Source organism: Tripterygium wilfordii, chromosome 18 (assembly GCF_013401445.1).
Source record: "Tripterygium wilfordii isolate XIE 37 chromosome 18, ASM1340144v1, whole genome shotgun sequence".
In the NCBI taxonomy this organism is placed as follows: domain Eukaryota; kingdom Viridiplantae; phylum Streptophyta; class Magnoliopsida; order Celastrales; family Celastraceae; genus Tripterygium; species Tripterygium wilfordii.
In genome coordinates this window covers 11,231,645-11,247,784 of record NC_052249.1, presented here as the reverse complement: position 1 = coordinate 11,247,784, position 16,140 = coordinate 11,231,645, and the positions used below count along the sequence as shown (strand labels likewise).

Below are 16,140 nucleotides of genomic sequence, written 5' to 3'. Positions count from 1 at the left end.
ACAGGCCCATGGGCCATGCCGAAGGCCTAAGAAAATAAGCCCAGCGAATTGTTTTTAAGAAAAACGCCAACGAGAAGAACCGGTTCTTTTTGTCCGCTTCGACTACATTGATTTCTCTCTGCGCGCAAAGCCAAACGGTCTTGAGTTATCGACCTCTTGTTCTCGCCTACGCCGCCATGCGCATTGGCCAGCTGTGAAGGGAAATCAGCTGCCAGCGTATCAGACTTATGACACCTGTGTCTCTGCCTTTCATCGGCGGGTTTCTGCACTCAAAACACGTAAATTAAAGAGCGGTTGAGGATCAATGGGTTCGGTGTTTAGCACAAAAAAGTACAGCAAAGAAGAACTAGAAATGGCGCTTAACAAGGTCAAGAGCATCGTCTCTTCCACACCTGTCGTCGTTTTCAGGTCTTGTCATATTTTTGCTTCAGTGAATATTTAGTCTGGCTTACGATTCATACAACTTTAATTTTCTGAGTTTTGTTTAACTAGCATAGGTGGTTTAGGTTTATATACGTATTAACTGTTATGCTTCTTCAAGGAATTTGAGGTATATGTTACTGATTTCTGCGAGCAACCCATTTATGTTCCCAGATAATGGTTTTATTGTTTGATCAAAGTGATTTACACTAATAAGTTTGGTGACCTAGTTGTTGAATCTCCAATTTTTTGATCATGTGAGTAACCAAGGACTTATCAATGTGGCGTGAAGGGTATATTGTTAAGTGACTGGGAATTTCATTGTTATGGGAAGGTTAAGTTGATTGGAATTTGGAGAATTACCCACTACCTTCCATTCCCTCCAATCTCCAGACCCTAGGAAGATTTTCGCTGGGGCATTTGTTGGGGTGATGAGAGAGTGGTCGTCCCTGTTCCCTCCTTTCTCGTCAACATAGGGGCACTTCTTGCATGATACCATTCTTGAGGCAGATTGTTGGCTCTACCTCCATCTAGAGTCTAGACCTCAACAGTCAACAGCACCTACCTGAAGTGACGAAGTCCACTTTAAATGGGCAGTGGATTGAATGTTTGAAAGCTTGAGAATTGGAGTGTAAGTAGGTCTGTAGGTTTATCGTAGTGGTGAAGTGATGCAATACTCATAAGAGTGAGAGTGTATGTTTGTGATACACTTTGAGGAGGGAGTTGAAAGTGGCAAAACCCTCAACTATTTTCTCTAAGTTAGTACTTATCTACTCCCCAGTAGCATTGTAGCATTTTCTTTATCCTAGGGCTTTCGTTTACTAATATTTCAGTTGGTTTTAGAGTTCTTCTCTCTTGGATAGATTACCTTACCTTCTCATATTTCATATGAATTTGAAGTTTCTTATGGCACTTGACAGACTGTAAAATGGCATTCATTTAGAAAGAATATGATCATATGATAAGTTCCTATTGCTTTCATAACTTAACCTCTCAACCACTTAGCCTCCCGTACAAAACAAACTGACTGGTGGTTCTAATTTTATTAGAGAGAATGAATGTAAGAGCATATTCCTTGGATATTTATTCTTTCTAATTAGTAATTTGTCATTTGTCAACAAGAGTATAGCTCCTCGGCCATATGCCGACATTTCTACTTGGACCTAATTGTACGATTTTATCGTCTATGATGCGGGTTTACTAGCTTTGGATTCTAATTTGGTACTCATGATCGTATTCTTTTAATGTTTACCATAAAATTAATTTCTCATTTCAATATTGCAGTAAAACCTACTGTGGTTATTGCAGGAGAGTAAAGGATTTGTTCAAACAGCTAGGAGCTAGTTTCATGGTTATTGAACTGGATGAAGAAAGTAAGTATTAAGTACTCCCTGATTGATCTCTCCTTAATTAATTTTGTTATGAACTAGAGCAGGCTGTTGTTTTGCCTGGTCTTTTGGTCCTAAAGATTCAGGCTGTCGTTTTGAGTCTTTGATAAGCTATTGTCGGTAACTGCTGTTGAGCCTGATTTATATAGAATGGAATCTCTTGAACTATATCAGTTGCATTACATATGGCAATTGTACATTTAAATTAATCAGTTCATGTGATAGTTATCCCCCACTTGAAGTCATAATATTAGTGCAAACATATTTGGCTTTGTTGTTAGCATTGTGAGCTAGGAAGTACCGATACGGGTGCGGAGATACGGGATACGAGGATTCGTCATTTCTTGCAAAATCTAGGATATGAGTGTGGCTGGATACGGCTTATATAAAAATTATTTTATATATATTTATATAAAATATATACATAAATTGAACAATAATATCAATTTATTTAATTTTCATTTGGTCTTTCAAACTAAAATACACGTCTTACAATGATTTTTTAATATTACTTTTATTGTCAAAACTGAAAGTGGAAAACATGTGTCACTTAGTGGTTACGTATATTGTCATTCATTGAATGGCCCACATGATTTCAGTTTCTCACAATAGCAAAAACACTTGGTGATAACGTGTATAATTAAAAAGGTCCAAGTTCGAATACAAAGAAGGTGAAAGGACCAAGTTCCAAGACAAAGGACCCTTTATTTTCTCTTGGTAAGCGTACTCAGAATAATGAAATCCGTATCCCAAATAAAAATTTGTAATAAAAAAAATTGGGTGCGGCTGTTGTCGCACCCAGCACGAACTCAGCCGCACCCGTGGTGGACCCGCACTCAAAACGCACTCAGTGCGAGTGCTTAAGGGTAAAGCACGTACTAGTGCTTCCTAGATTGTGAGGTATGGGAGGGAGACCATTCATCAGCTGAGGATAAATACCGATGCTAGACCAGGAATCGATATCCCATCCTTTAGAGTTATTATCTCCTGCATGTGTGAAAGTTACTGTAACAGTCAATATGCCCCCAGCAAGTGCTTGCATTTTCCTGACTGGTATAGTAAACTCTTTTGCATGAAGCTTAAATTTAAGCTACCATTATCTATGTTTTGAAGGGGATGGAGATGAACTTCAATCAGCTCTAGCTGCATGGACAGGACAGGGGACTGTGCCCAATGTGTTCATTGGGGGGAAACATATTGGTGGTTGTGACTGTAAGGCTGACGACAACTTAGCAGCTATTTCTATGAATTCTTCTATTTTATACACCATGGTTAACTTTTGGCTTGCTTCTGAATTGTCCGTTTTCTTTTATTTGTGGCAGCTGTTATGGAGAAGCACCATCGTGGTGAGCTTGTAACTCTTCTTACAAATGCAGGTGCAGTCACTATTAATTCTGCTTAGATGTGAAAAAAAAATCTTGTTTAATGAAGAAATTGCTGTCAGGGAAACAAAGTCCTCTAGTATACAAAAAATATAAGTGAAATGTAGCCAATAAAGACGGTGTGATGAAATGATAAGGTGATGTAGAGTCTTTTACATGCTATGTTCTGGGCTTTGTTCTATGTTAATGTCACATTTCGTCGGGTCGTTATGCTTAATATAAGTTTGCATTACTTTTGTTAGCCGCGAGTTCAGTTGTGAGAGATGCATGATTGCATAATTTGTATATATAGGTGCTCTCCAATGTGGTTTTGTTATAAGTTGGTTTTACGAATGAATGGCAGATAAACCATAAACATACTCGTCGTCTTAGGAAACTTCCCAGAGTTCTTGAAATGCTCGAAAGGTTGAATAAAAGAGGTCGAGTATAGAACTAAAATTTCAAGTTCGAAGTTTAGGAAAATGTATCAGTACAGATGCTTATTGTTTGCTACTACGCAAGTTATTTCTACGATGAAATGACTTTGATGATGCTCACTTTTCGAGCATAGCCTCGGGGATTTTCTACCATTTTTTCATGCTTTGCTCATCAAGAATAGGAGATGAAAACTACACTTGCTATTCAATCATGGCATGATTCACAGCAAAATTCAATTCTGACCACATTCATTAGAGATTTTTATCCACGAATCAAGTTTCTCGAGTGCTTTTCCTGATGATAATGTCTCGCGAGCCAATATCACTCCTTCGGCCAAACTGTTCACACGGTTGCTGACCAAAAGAGCTGCTGCTGCATTTAGTATCTGCATAATGTTGCGACATTAGGATTTGGCGATAGATGTATACATACATACACAAGCGCACATGGAGATAAGAGAACATACCAAGGCATCAGCTATCGACCCTTTCTCCCCAGCTAGTACCCGTTTTAGTACTTCTGCATTGTAGTCTGGGCCGCCTCCTCGCAAGTTATCTAGAGTGCAGCGAGGAATGCCTAATTCCACTGCACAATACAGATTCACGTCTTTAATGGCATATACAAGGATTTATACATTCAAAACTCTACGTTGATAACATGATAAACTAAGCATCGCGATTCCACGATCTTCAACCCTATTATATCCAATGCATAGCTGCATAATCTTTATTTACTTCTTCACCATTAAGGAAAAGAATTAAGAAATCAAAAACTAATGACAAGATCTTACGTGGATCAAATGAGAATCTCTCAATCTTTTCAGGAGTAACGTCAAGGATCAGCCCAGGTCCTGTCCACAGATTGTTACGAGGTAAGTAAGAAGATCTAAAGACCAGAAGTAGATATTCCAAGTAATCATATCGTTAATGAAGAACGGAAAGGAGAAAGGAAAATATACCAAGTGGACTCATTTCATCTAAGCCTTCAGAGTGAACGACTAGTGCTCTTTTCATGCCAAATTGTTGTAGTGCTTTGGCCATTTTCAAAACCTATCCAACAATAACATTAAATAATTATCCTCTTAGAAACAACCTGATGGGGACAGATTCCCAAATCACACCAAAATCACAGAAAATATAAAGATCTTTGCTCCCCTTACAACGTGGTTCTTGTGTTGACATTTGAAAGACAAGAGAGACATCCTTGAAGCCGTGCATGTTTATGCAAAATTCTAGTGCAAGTTCAGTGATCTTTGTTGACCAAAAAAACTGAGCATTTAGAGGTACTTCTCAATCAATTTTAGAACAACGTTTACAATCGTATATCAGAGAGAAAAAAGAGAAATCTGTCTCTTGAAATAGCAAAAGAACTCCGAAGAATGGTAGCTTACAAAACGTTATTTTGGAAGCATTTTAACACTCAAAAGTTTTGTTTGGCTTGCAACAAGAATCTGGGCAGAATTCCGAGCCACAGATAGGTTTTCTGTATAAACAGATTCCAAGTTGATAAAAGAAGTTACTAGATAATACTTTTAGCAAAATTACCAGGTATGGTAAATGCGAAAAAACACATAAACGCAGCAGAACTTCAGTTTTGAGTTTGGATTATAGAATCACAGGATGAATGACATTTTCTGAGAATGTCAAGTGAATTGCAACATTTACAGGCACTTACCAAGTCTTCTGTATACACGCCTACAACCGCATAAGGCACCCGTGCAGGATTCAACATGGGCCCCAAAATATTGAATACTGTTTTTACTTTGAGCTTTTTCCTGACAGATCTAACAATCTTCATTGCCGGGTGGTACTTTGGCGCCATCATAAAACCAATTCCAACTTCATCTAGACACCTTCTCACCCCCTGATTTCCAGGAAACACAAAATATTCACATATACATCGAATGCTTTTTCATACATTACAAGTTGAGAGGAGTAAAGCATTACACATGCATATAAGTTAAGGTTAGCAGAGTAACAGATCAACAGTTTGATTAATCATTCAACTCTCTCTTATAACACAGCCCAGAAAGGTAGTCCAGATGATGAGCCAAAGCCGCAAGGGTAGTACATTGACAATGCCATAGGAGATTGCATATGACTAGGCACAAGCTATAACTTTCCTAAACATGCCTAATGCATTAAGTGTTGGGTTAGAATACCATTCCTATCTCACTTGAAAAAAAACACGGTCTAACATTTCTGAATCAAAAAACAGAGAAAAGGAAAATAGCTTGTTCCATAGTTGTGCTGTCAAGTGGTGGAGATTGTTAATATAGCAATTGCATAGAATGTTGAGAAAAGGCAGAAGGGATTGTTTTATACTGAACTGGGTTTTGAAGACAGCAGAAGCCTTCACCTAATATATTGTAGTGGATCACAGTGGGCATACAAATGTCTATTTCCTCATTATAGAGTCAAAAATTATGAATGCAGACTGCATAAGGATAGTGCTAATGGCATTGATCAACAGAAGGACTTTAGTGTAACTGGCCCAAGTGATGTTTCGGCTATTCATTGATAAGGATATTAAAAATGTTATATCATTCAGCAAGATGAATGTCCAAAAGAAAAGATAGATTTAGCTGATTATGATCGAAAATTGCACCAAATTAACTGCCAACTTTTTAGAAGTTGATATCTACTCAAGACTGTCTGAACAACCTGATGCTGTTAGGTCTATGGAACTTACTTTCACACATATATTACTTGAAGAAAAGACTAAACTGAAGCCACAATTGCATTCACGACTTCTCAATATGAATTTATGTGAACTGGGCTAATAATAATGATGCACCTACCACGGGGTCCAAATCAATAGCTACTCCCAAAGCTTCTAGCACATCAGCACTTCCACATGCTGATGAACTTGAGCGGTTGCCTTGCTGCAATGTAACAGTCAAACACTCATTACAGTAAGCTTCTTATACCCAGTTACAACACGCAATAAAAAACCTTATAGCAACAAAAACAGAATAGCTACCTTGGCAACTGGAGCACCACAAGCTGCAGCAAGTATGGATGACCCTGTGGAGATGTTCACTGTATTTGCCCCATCTCCACCTGTTCCTACAATGTCAACCGCATCAACCACCGCTTCCACCTTGGTTGCATGGTTGAGCATCGCCCTTGCAAGGCCCACAACCTATTGCATTCCAATAGTTATGTCATTTGAGAAGTTCTACCGTTATAAGTACAAAGAAAAAAACGAACTCTCAAAATGTCAATTAAGAAAAATCACCTCTTCATATGTCTCTCCTTTGGCTCTTAGAAGCACAAGGAACGCACTTATCAGAGCCTCATCAGCATCGTTCAGTAAGTACTCCAGGGCCGCTTTAGCTTCAGATTCTGATAAATCCACCCGATTGATCAAGGACTCAATCAGCTACCACAATCAAAAACCAAAAAAATAATAATGATAAGGCTAATCATAAAACAATATAACGTAGAAACAAAATCATAAGAGGAAGAAGAAGGTGAATGAAGGATTCAATCAGCTACCTCATTAAAAGGCATAACTTCCCTAGTGGAGTTGTCAACACCGGCCATACTAACTGCAGGTACAAGAGAAGCGTTTTCCCCTGCCCTGCTTCTGCATGTCAGTCTCGTGGAGTAAACTGGGTTTGCAAAAGAAGAGATTTTTGGCATTCCCAGAACCTTGAACGAAGTCCGATCACTAATGGCACACATTGACAGTGGGCGTTGAAGCGCAGGGCAAGCTACCGCCATTGTTGCACTAAAACACACGAGTTCACGCAGGAGAATCACCGAAGGTCTGAACTCTGAAGAGAGGACAAAGGAGAGTGAGAATTCGGCAGAAATGCCTTAAATTTGAAGAGGTAAATTTGTTAGGTGGGGTTGGTGTTAACCATTAATAAATCTCTAAGTCAGTGGATATCTGGTAAATTGATTTGAAATTAATCGTCAAATCTCTCACAAGTCTCACAATTAGGACTCCAATTTGTTTGTAAATTGTAAACCATATTTATTGGTCCGGGCAAGACTCGGCCCGAAATCATTTTATCGGACCGGACCTCTGGTACATTTCTTTGTGTTCCCGGGTTATCGGGTTAAAATAATAAAATTAAAAAAAGAATTTAATAATTCGTTTGAAATAGGGGTGTCAATCGGTCGATATGGTCGGTTATTTGATATATTCATCCCCGGAAAGAAAGTTTGGTTTTTTCATTAGTGAAAACCAATAACCGATCAGTTTTTGTAACAGTGAGGTTATAACCGATCATTCCACTTTGGTCGGTTTTTTGGTTAATAACTCAATTTAGAAAGAAATTTAGAATAAGTAGATTCATAAAAAATCCGCAATCAATGCCAGAATCAAACTATTGAAATCGCAACATTCTATTCAATATCTCATTCCCGCATTAATATCAAATAATTAATTGTCCAAATTACAGAGTTATATATATGTAATTATATATATATAAATATTAATATATATTTATTATCTAAATATATTAATATAAATCTCAAAGTTTGGGTCTATTAAGTCATAAGTAGTAAAGTAAATACCAATGACTAATAATTATATACTATATATTGTATATAAATATATATAAATTAAAAACTAATGACTAATCATTATATACTATATAATATATATAAATATATATTATAATATTTATTATGACGGTCTATCATTTCTATAAAAATATTCAAAACCGACCAATTATTTCGGTTTTTTATTTGAAAAAAACCAATTGATCTGTTTTTGAAAAAGAAAAATAATTAAACCGATCAAATGGTCGCTTTCAGACGGTTGGTTTGGTTTTCTCGGATTTTTTTTGACCGAAAACACTACACGTCCATAATTTAGGTGGCATATGGAGAAGTGTGGAAGACCATTTTGTATTAAATTATCCCTACACTTCTTCTCATATCACGGACAATTATGGATACTAAAATTATGTACGGACATCATTTTTTGGTTTTTTGACAGTCCTAGTTTGGAAGACCTAGCCACCATCACTACATTCACTACTGCTCATCCCTCTGATTGCATCTTTCCTTGATCTAACAGTTTCAAGATTCAATGATTTTGCCAAAAAAGCTAAAATACATCAATCAAAAGGAGGAGGAGAAGAGGAGGATGTGATTTACATACACAAGCGATCTGAAGAGATGGCCTTGCAATAGAGGAGTCACTCACGATGTTGCCCGGTCAGTTTTCATCGGCTAGTAGTGATAGATGGAGTCAAAAGGATGGGATGAAGATAGACATATGCGGGAGCGGTCAACGGAGACGATGATGGCGGCGTGGACGGTTGCAAGAAGAAATCGGTGCCGAATTCGAACCACGTCGTGCCGATGGATGTCTTTTTCGTCCTCCTACGCGCCCTGCGTCACTTAGACCTCTGGTTGAGATCCTCCATAGACTTTACTGGGGAAAATTTTTCGATTTAGTGAATGATTTCCGGGTTACCCGGGCCCGATTGCCCTGAACCCGATTACCCGATTACCTGGTAATCTTTAACAGAGTTATGGGTTGGATCGACAACCCGGGACTGCTAAGCCACATGACAACACTCCGGTGGGCCCTGACCCATGAACTGAGCCTCCTCTTCTATGGCTCACAGATTCCAGAACGGGCTCTTCACAGCCCAGCCCAACACATTTCGGCATGGCTACTGGCTAGGTGGCCGAGTGGTTTTCTAGGGAATCCTTGAACCAGAGGGGACTGCTCCCAGGAGAATTGAATTGAATATAATAAAATGGATTCTAAAATCACACCATTTTCTTCACTAAACGATGCTATTCTGCCTGTCATTGACGTTGTTCCCACTGAAAACTTTGCCCAATCAAGGAGTCAAAATATCCATCCCTAGTTCACTTTCGTTCCATTATCAATTAGTATGAAATAAATTATGTAATGATAGAGTACTGCAGAAGCTTGAATGCATGGTTTCAGAACAAAATAGATCTCGACTGAGAAGACAAAATTCCTAGACATTCAACGTACAAAGCCATGGAGCAAACCCGACCAGCGTCGATAAAGAACCCAAGTAAAAGGTGATCAGGCCGCTGCTCAAGTAAGGTCACACACACACAACAGCAATCAATTGGCCTAGAAAAAAACCACCATCCTGCAAAAAGCTTCAATATTAAGCGAGTTCCCACCCTTTCACCTCGTTCTACTATGGTGCTCTTTGATGTATAATCATCAAAACCTGGAAATACATGAATGCATAGTTGGCCTTCTCAAGGGTCATCTTCTACCACCCCAGCCTCCTCAATCCCCATCTCCCAAGAGTTTTATCTTCCCTTCCGTTTCAATGGATCTCTCCCTGAATGTGGATGTTGATTGAAAATTTTCATTGTTCCTCCTTGCCTGCAATTTGGAGAGGTTTTTATTAGAGAATGGTTGTCAATTCTAACAGTACAACCTAATCAGGACAAAGTACGATGGTCATCACCATTGTGATTTTGTAAAGTGCTCTCTCGTGTCTTCTTGGCTGGCCTTTTTGCTGCTTCAGCTGTGACCATGTTGCTTGAAATTAATAATTGATATGAAGATAAATGTAGAAAGTTTATGCACATCTTTTATGAATTGAACAAAAAGGACAGGCATTAAATGAGCGCGGTGACTGTTGCCCTCGATTTTAGTTTCACGACGGAGTTTCTTTATATCATCAATTCATGACGGATAAACATGGTGACATTATGCAAAACACAGTGAAAGAAAAAAAAAAATCTTATGTGAACTTACACTTGAATTTTCTTTTCTTGTTTGCTCTTCTTCTTTTTCTCTCGGCTTGCGTCAGTTCTGCTTCTTCTTTGATGTCACCTTTACCACCAAACACTTCCTCTGGAGCCAGCATGGCAGCATCTGATATTGCCATAGGTGCAATCTGTGCAAAGAGGACATAGCATACAGGTCATTAAATTGCTCGCAAGCAAACCAAAATTTTCACTTGAAGCATATTTTTACCTCTTCCATAGCAAGAGCAGGGACATTTGCTTGTATAGACATATCTTCTATAACCTATTCACATCACAGCATAAATTCAGACCCACGGAATGAAAAACATATTTCCCACAAATATAATAATTAAGGTCAGAGCATACAGGCTTTGGAGCAAAGTGGAAATGAGAAAGAGCATCCAGCTTTAAGCATATTTTCTTGAACAGCGTTCTTGCCTAAATAAAATGACAACCACAAGATAAACAGTTAGAGACGTCCAAATATAAGATATGAAAGGAAGCGAGCAGGGAAAAGGAATCTGGGATACTTAAAAAAAACAGTGTCCGTAAGTGATCAGTGAAAATATCCACTAACAAGAAAATATAGGAAATTGATAATAAAAATATACTTATGAAAGAAAGCAAAAAGAAGATGGAAAAAAAAGGTGGCACCTCGTTCTTCTGTTCATCTGAGAAAGACAGTGGAGCAGAAGCAGGATCTGTCTTCTGGACAAATTCCTCCTGAAAATAATACAGGAATAGATAATTTTAATCTCATTGCGTTATCTAAATCAAAACATTGTAACCACATTCAGTATCGATGCCAACAAATAATGATCCAACCTGCAATTTCAATTTTATTTTTTTTAAACACAGAGACATAGGAAGAAGGTGCACATAATATATCAATAACAATTGATGGCCATTGATGCACGAACCTCATAAACTTCAGCAAGACCCCTCTTACTCTTATTCTCATCCTGCAACAAAACAAAATGCATTGTAAAGTTAAAGTATTTTATAGGAGTTCACTCAAAATCTAATAGTTCTTTCGAAGGAAAATAATACTTACCAACTCCTTGAGTTCTCTTGGTGCTTTAACGAGGAAGCTAGGTACCTTTTGAACATCATCAAACCGTTCCTAGAAACATCACGGCACACTTTTGCTTAGATGTTACTGAAGCACAAAGCGAGAATAAAATAACTACCAACCTATCAACACCACACAGATCAGAAGTCAAACAGTATCAGCAAATAAAAATTCTCCTAATTGAACAACTACATTTTTTTTTTCCCTTTCTGAAGTGTCAAAAGCAGATTCAAAGTACTCTTTAAATCCCACGTAGCAACCACCTAAACTCCAGCATGTCCAGCACCCGCACATTGGCTGTGTCGTTACACAATTATTTCATCAACCAAACAGCATTCATGTATATGATGCATGCCAATGTATTAGAGAGGCATATGCAAAGCTGTGATTTCTTTATTGATAATTCATTGGAACATGTCTGGTGGGACTAGATCCCACAATCGTCTGAATAGAAGTTAGACAGATACTAGTGATATCCAACAGCATATTCCACCCAAATTTGTCATCTCAGCATGTTTGAGATGACTATCAACAGTGAAAATGGCATTGCACCGACTCTCATTCCATTTCCAGATAACAATATTTTATTAAACTAGAGTTGTCTTGCTACTGATTATACAATTTTATATTAACAAGTTAGATTATGCATTGACCACAGTGCATGCAAAATTACATGAACCAAGAAGCAAAACAATGCATAGTCCCATTTCCAAATATGGTAAATACACAAAGGGGGCTACACGATGCACGAAGGTCCTGCCACAGGATCCCGAGAGTTAAAAGCACAACAGAATAACCCATTATGGAGACTGTTTCCCTGGCCTGAGCATTATGCCAAGGACATAACAGATACCAACAAAGAGATTCATGGATAAACTAGAGTACAATATGATGCTACTAGTATGACACAAGGGTGTTCATTTAAAAGCTATAAGGTTTTCCACCACAGGTACTTAGAGGTGTCAGCTGGGATTTGTTGCTTTCCTCCGAAAGAAAAACATATATCTAGGATATGGAAGATCATAATGGAGCATATCAGATCATCAATAACTAGTTTGAATGGCCATAATAGCTGGTTCCATCAGATTCTTCCACGAGAATTTTACTGAATTAAATAAGAACACCATTTCGTCAATGCATTTTCAAGTCAAATGCATTCAATGAAGTATATATACAATCATTCTAAACCTCAACCATCATTCAATGTGACAGTAACAAACATTCAAAGTTATAGAAAAGAAAAAAGAAAAAAAAGACCAGATGCTAAGTTGCAAGTCATACGAAGATGAGTGTACCTCAAGAATCCTTTTCTGAATAATCTCCTCAAGTGATGCTGTAACCTCCTCTGTGATTACAGGAGCAGGCCTTAAATTATGCTCGAAGTCTAAATCAACTTCTAGTGCACTATTCTTAGGCCTTTTTGCAGCAGTTACCTGTTACAATAGTCAGAGTATATAAAGTCAAATCAGCAACTGTAAGCAATAAATCAGTTTGATTTGTATACATCGACTCTTCAGATTCCACTCAACCAAATGTTTTTCCATTTAAGTGTTAAAACAACAATTTTACCTCTCCTTGCATGGTCCAAGTTTTTGGCTCCAAATTTGCTTTCTCATTCTTCTCGATTTCTGATCGAAGCTTCTTAAGTTGTTTTTCATGTGTAGAAAGATTATTGTTTCTCTGCACAATTAAATTGAAATATCAGAGTCAATACACTCTTATGCTCATTGAAGCTGAAATCAAACCACTTTAAAACAGAAGACAAAATTTGGCTTGATAAGTAGACAAAAGAATGCCTTGTTCTCTACAACCGCATCCTTATCCTGTCCATCATCTGAGTCTGAGAGTTCTTTTGAGCCATCATGTGTAGAAAGATTATCGTTTCTCTGCATAATCAAAATAGACATAACAGAGTCAATAAACTCCGATGCTCATTAAAAACTGAAATCAAACCTGCAAAACAGAAGACAAGAATTTGCTTGATAAGTAGACAAAAGAATCCGTAGTTTTCCACTACCTCATCTTCATCTTGTCCATCATCTGAGTCTTCGTCTTCGTCTTCTCCTGAGACCTCAATTGGTTTAGATTTTTGTTTCGAAACCTTATTCTTTTTTGACCCAAAGAAATCTTCATATCTGGATACCAAATATGCACAAGTGAAGTTAACTTCTTGGAAGGGAAACATGAGACAAACCACAAACTGATGGTAACCACTTAAAAAAAAATTGCAGTAACAATATGGTGATGATTGCAAATGGATTGTCACACGGATGAATGTAGGTGAAAGAGACAATATCGCTGATGGTCCCCACATGGAATGGATTAGCATCTAGCTAAAAGAACAATTTGAAAGAACATGGTATCTACATTGGAAAATAATAGCTATAGGAATTTCACACAGGATGCTGTGGATTTATATCCAGTCTCGTGGTGGAGGTACCGCCATTGTGACCTACTTTTGGCAGCAACCATAATCACAAATCAGCACATCTCGTAGTCATACATATGCACCAAAAAATTGGTTTTGAAAGGACTTTCGGACTAAATTCGATCAAAATAAGTAATATAGTACTGTTGTTACAATTACCACCTAGCTTTCTCCAAAATTTTACAAACATTGCTCAAAGCGGTAATGAAAGATCATGACACATTACAGAAGCTAACAAAGATAATAGTAATACCTGGCGTTGTCCAAGCCATCATCTTCATCACCCCCATAACCAAAAAAGTCAATCTGCAAACGCAAAATCTCAACTGAGAAAAGGTTTACAAGAAAGAAAAGTATAATGATGGCTTTCAATAAGTGCACTAACAAGACTAGTGACTCTTGATATATATGTATCAATGTATGTAATGCACAATGCAACCAAGCTTCCCTCCAATGGATAAAGCAGCAATTTAGTAATATGAAACAGCCAATTCCACAATCCACAATGATTATCTTAGAGGAGGAACCAAGACCACCTAACCTCATCATCTTCTTCTTCGGCATCATCTTTTCTCTTTTGTTTTTCTCCTTTGTCCTCCTCTTCTTCTTCATCACTATCGTGAACGCTCTTCTTCTTTTTGTTCTTCTTCTTCTTTTCTGTTTCTAAACCGTACTCCCTAGCTTCATCCTCCACCATAAACTCCTCCAATTCCTTTATCTTCAAGAATCCGTCCTCTATCACTCCTCCTTTCCCATTCTCCTGTTCTCCCTCATCACTTCCACCCTCTTCACTCTCTGTTTCCTCACCTCCTTCGTTATCCTCTCCTTCCCCAACCTCGTCCTCCTCATAGTCATCATAAGAATCTTCCACATCCATGCCATCCTCATCATCAACAACCTTCCCAATCTTCGCAATTTCCTCCGGGTTCTTCTCATACTTCCTGATGTCACGTCGAAGCCCGGAAAGAAGAGGCTGGGACTGGAGGTCGATCTGCTGCCAAATCTGCTCGGCATCGAAACCATTGATCAGGAGCTCATCGAACGGAGACTTCGGGGCGTGGGGTCTGAGGACATAGAAGAGATGCTGTGAGGCCGCCCGTGCTGCTTCAGCGAGTGAGGTTGACGGAGCAAGCCATAAGGGGGGCTCGGTTGATCTCAAACGGTTTAGGGCTTCAACGCCTTGTTCGCTCGAAATCGCCATTGCTCGAACTACCAGGGAATTTACTAAGGTCCACCCCATCAAAAAGAGTGGACAGCGTCCACCCCATTACAATGAGTGCCATGTGTCTTCGATGGCTACGATGGACTTTTCACAGGTGATTGTATTAGTAAGTTGAGTTTTGATTGTATGTATTGTTTTATAGGAAATTACAATTTTGGGTTACAACGATGATTTGACGCCGTCTAAAGTATTTACAGCGATAAATTTTCACGAACTAAAAAAAAGGGCCGGGCACAATCTCGTGGTGATTCTCAAGAACCCCCAAAACGACTCAGAATTTCTCGTCACGGAGCAAACCCCTCCCGCCAAATTTGGAGAGGAAAAGTACAACTCATATGTGGATTCCGATCTCTGGGACTTGCCGTCGACGCAATCACGCAATTGAACTCTAGGAGAATCTGAGACCGGGATCTTCTTCGAAGCCGTGGAGTTGTGCCCACCGAAGATCAATTTGAAGAAGTTCGACTTTGAATTGGCTATGAATTGGGTATTTATGATTTTTAATTGCGTGTTGGGAAAGTGTACTTGAGTTAATTTTGGTATTTCGAACTATTGATAGGGGATATGAGGATCAATGGTTTTGGTAGGTCTTGGGGCATGCAGGGCTGGGAGCTTGTGATGCGGGAGAGTGGAGGTTTTGGAAATATGTGGAGGAACCTGAGTTTGGAACTGGATTGCTAGTTGATACAATATTTATAATGAGCGAATTGGTTTCTGCGGATCAAAATTTACCAGGTATAGGTTATATAATTTGAGTAGTGTTGTTATTACATGGGGAATATGGATATTAGCCTATTAGGTTTAAGTAGAGGGATTTTGTATCATGTCATGTGCTAATTCACTGATAAAAGGTTCTCACTATTTCAATATAAAATTCATGATCAGATCTTGCGTACTTGAATCTTAATGTTCTTGTTAGAGGGATGCAACTAACAGTGGACATGCATAATTATATGCAGAACAATGTAAGTGGATGTCAATATGAAGTTGTCAAACTTGGCTTCTGGATGTGAAACCAAATAACAGAGTACTTTCATAGTGTGTGTATATATATTTCTCCTCCAGTTCCACATTCCATATTACTCAAAACTTATT

The 16,140-nt window shown here is 38.3% G+C and overlaps 3 protein-coding genes across 3 annotated transcripts; 1 reads left to right on the top strand and 2 right to left on the bottom strand.

The window, feature by feature from the left end:
* The first annotated feature begins 83 nt into the window (after window positions 1-83).
* Window positions 84-3,431, top strand: LOC119984129 (glutaredoxin-like). Its single transcript, XM_038827940.1, has 4 exons — window positions 84-408; window positions 1,705-1,793; window positions 2,922-3,020; window positions 3,131-3,431. Exons 1-4 carry the CDS (start codon window positions 305-307, stop codon window positions 3,208-3,210), a joined length of 372 nt encoding a protein of 123 aa, XP_038683868.1. The 5' UTR covers window positions 84-304; the 3' UTR covers window positions 3,211-3,431.
* A 324-nt stretch (window positions 3,432-3,755) lies between these two features.
* Window positions 3,756-9,009, bottom strand: LOC119984128 (anthranilate phosphoribosyltransferase, chloroplastic). The gene is made up of 10 exons (XM_038827939.1): window positions 8,729-9,009; window positions 7,108-7,388; window positions 6,848-6,991; window positions 6,590-6,751; window positions 6,408-6,491; window positions 5,282-5,470; window positions 4,566-4,656; window positions 4,398-4,457; window positions 4,074-4,192; window positions 3,756-3,992 (listed from the first exon to the last, which is right to left on the bottom strand). The coding sequence occupies exons 2-10, from the start codon at window positions 7,333-7,335 to the stop codon at window positions 3,840-3,842; spliced, it is 1,230 nt and encodes a 409-aa protein (XP_038683867.1). The 5' UTR covers window positions 7,336-7,388; window positions 8,729-9,009; the 3' UTR covers window positions 3,756-3,839.
* Window positions 9,010-9,438: 429 nt separating this feature from the next.
* Window positions 9,439-15,042, bottom strand: LOC119984127 (U3 small nucleolar ribonucleoprotein protein MPP10-like). Its single transcript, XM_038827938.1, has 14 exons — window positions 14,365-15,042; window positions 14,077-14,129; window positions 13,413-13,530; window positions 13,192-13,281; window positions 12,965-13,075; window positions 12,691-12,828; window positions 11,378-11,446; window positions 11,244-11,285; window positions 10,978-11,046; window positions 10,690-10,761; window positions 10,553-10,606; window positions 10,331-10,472; window positions 10,038-10,097; window positions 9,439-9,952 (listed from the first exon to the last, which is right to left on the bottom strand). Exons 1-14 carry the CDS (start codon window positions 15,022-15,024, stop codon window positions 9,936-9,938), a joined length of 1,695 nt encoding a protein of 564 aa, XP_038683866.1. The 5' UTR covers window positions 15,025-15,042; the 3' UTR covers window positions 9,439-9,935.
* Between the last annotated feature and the right edge of the window lie 1,098 nt (window positions 15,043-16,140).

Coding starts and splice junctions, on each gene's coding strand:
- LOC119984129 (XM_038827940.1), top strand. CDS start 305: ATGGGTTCGGTGTTTAGCACAAAAAAGTACAGCAAAGAAGAACTAGAA. Junction 409..1,704: donor ACACCTGTCGTCGTTTTCAG/GTCTTGTCATAT, acceptor TCAATATTGCAG/TAAAACCTACTGTGGTTATT. Junction 1,794..2,921: donor TATTGAACTGGATGAAGAAA/GTAAGTATTAAG, acceptor TATGTTTTGAAG/GGGATGGAGATGAACTTCAA.
- LOC119984128 (XM_038827939.1), bottom strand. CDS start 7,335: ATGGCGGTAGCTTGCCCTGCGCTTCAACGCCCACTGTCAATGTGTGCC. Junction 5,471..6,407: donor CTATTGATTTGGACCCCGTG/GTAGGTGCATCA, acceptor CCTGGAAATCAG/GGGGTGAGAAGGTGTCTAGA. Junction 4,657..5,281: donor GCGTGTATACAGAAGACTTG/GTAAGTGCCTGT, acceptor ATTGTTGGATAG/GTTTTGAAAATGGCCAAAGC.
- LOC119984127 (XM_038827938.1), bottom strand. CDS start 15,024: ATGGCGATTTCGAGCGAACAAGGCGTTGAAGCCCTAAACCGTTTGAGA. Junction 10,607..10,689: donor TCCACTTTGCTCCAAAGCCT/GTATGCTCTGAC, acceptor TGATGTGAATAG/GTTATAGAAGATATGTCTAT. Junction 10,098..10,330: donor CAAGAAAAGAAAATTCAAGT/GTAAGTTCACAT, acceptor ACATGGTCACAG/CTGAAGCAGCAAAAAGGCCA.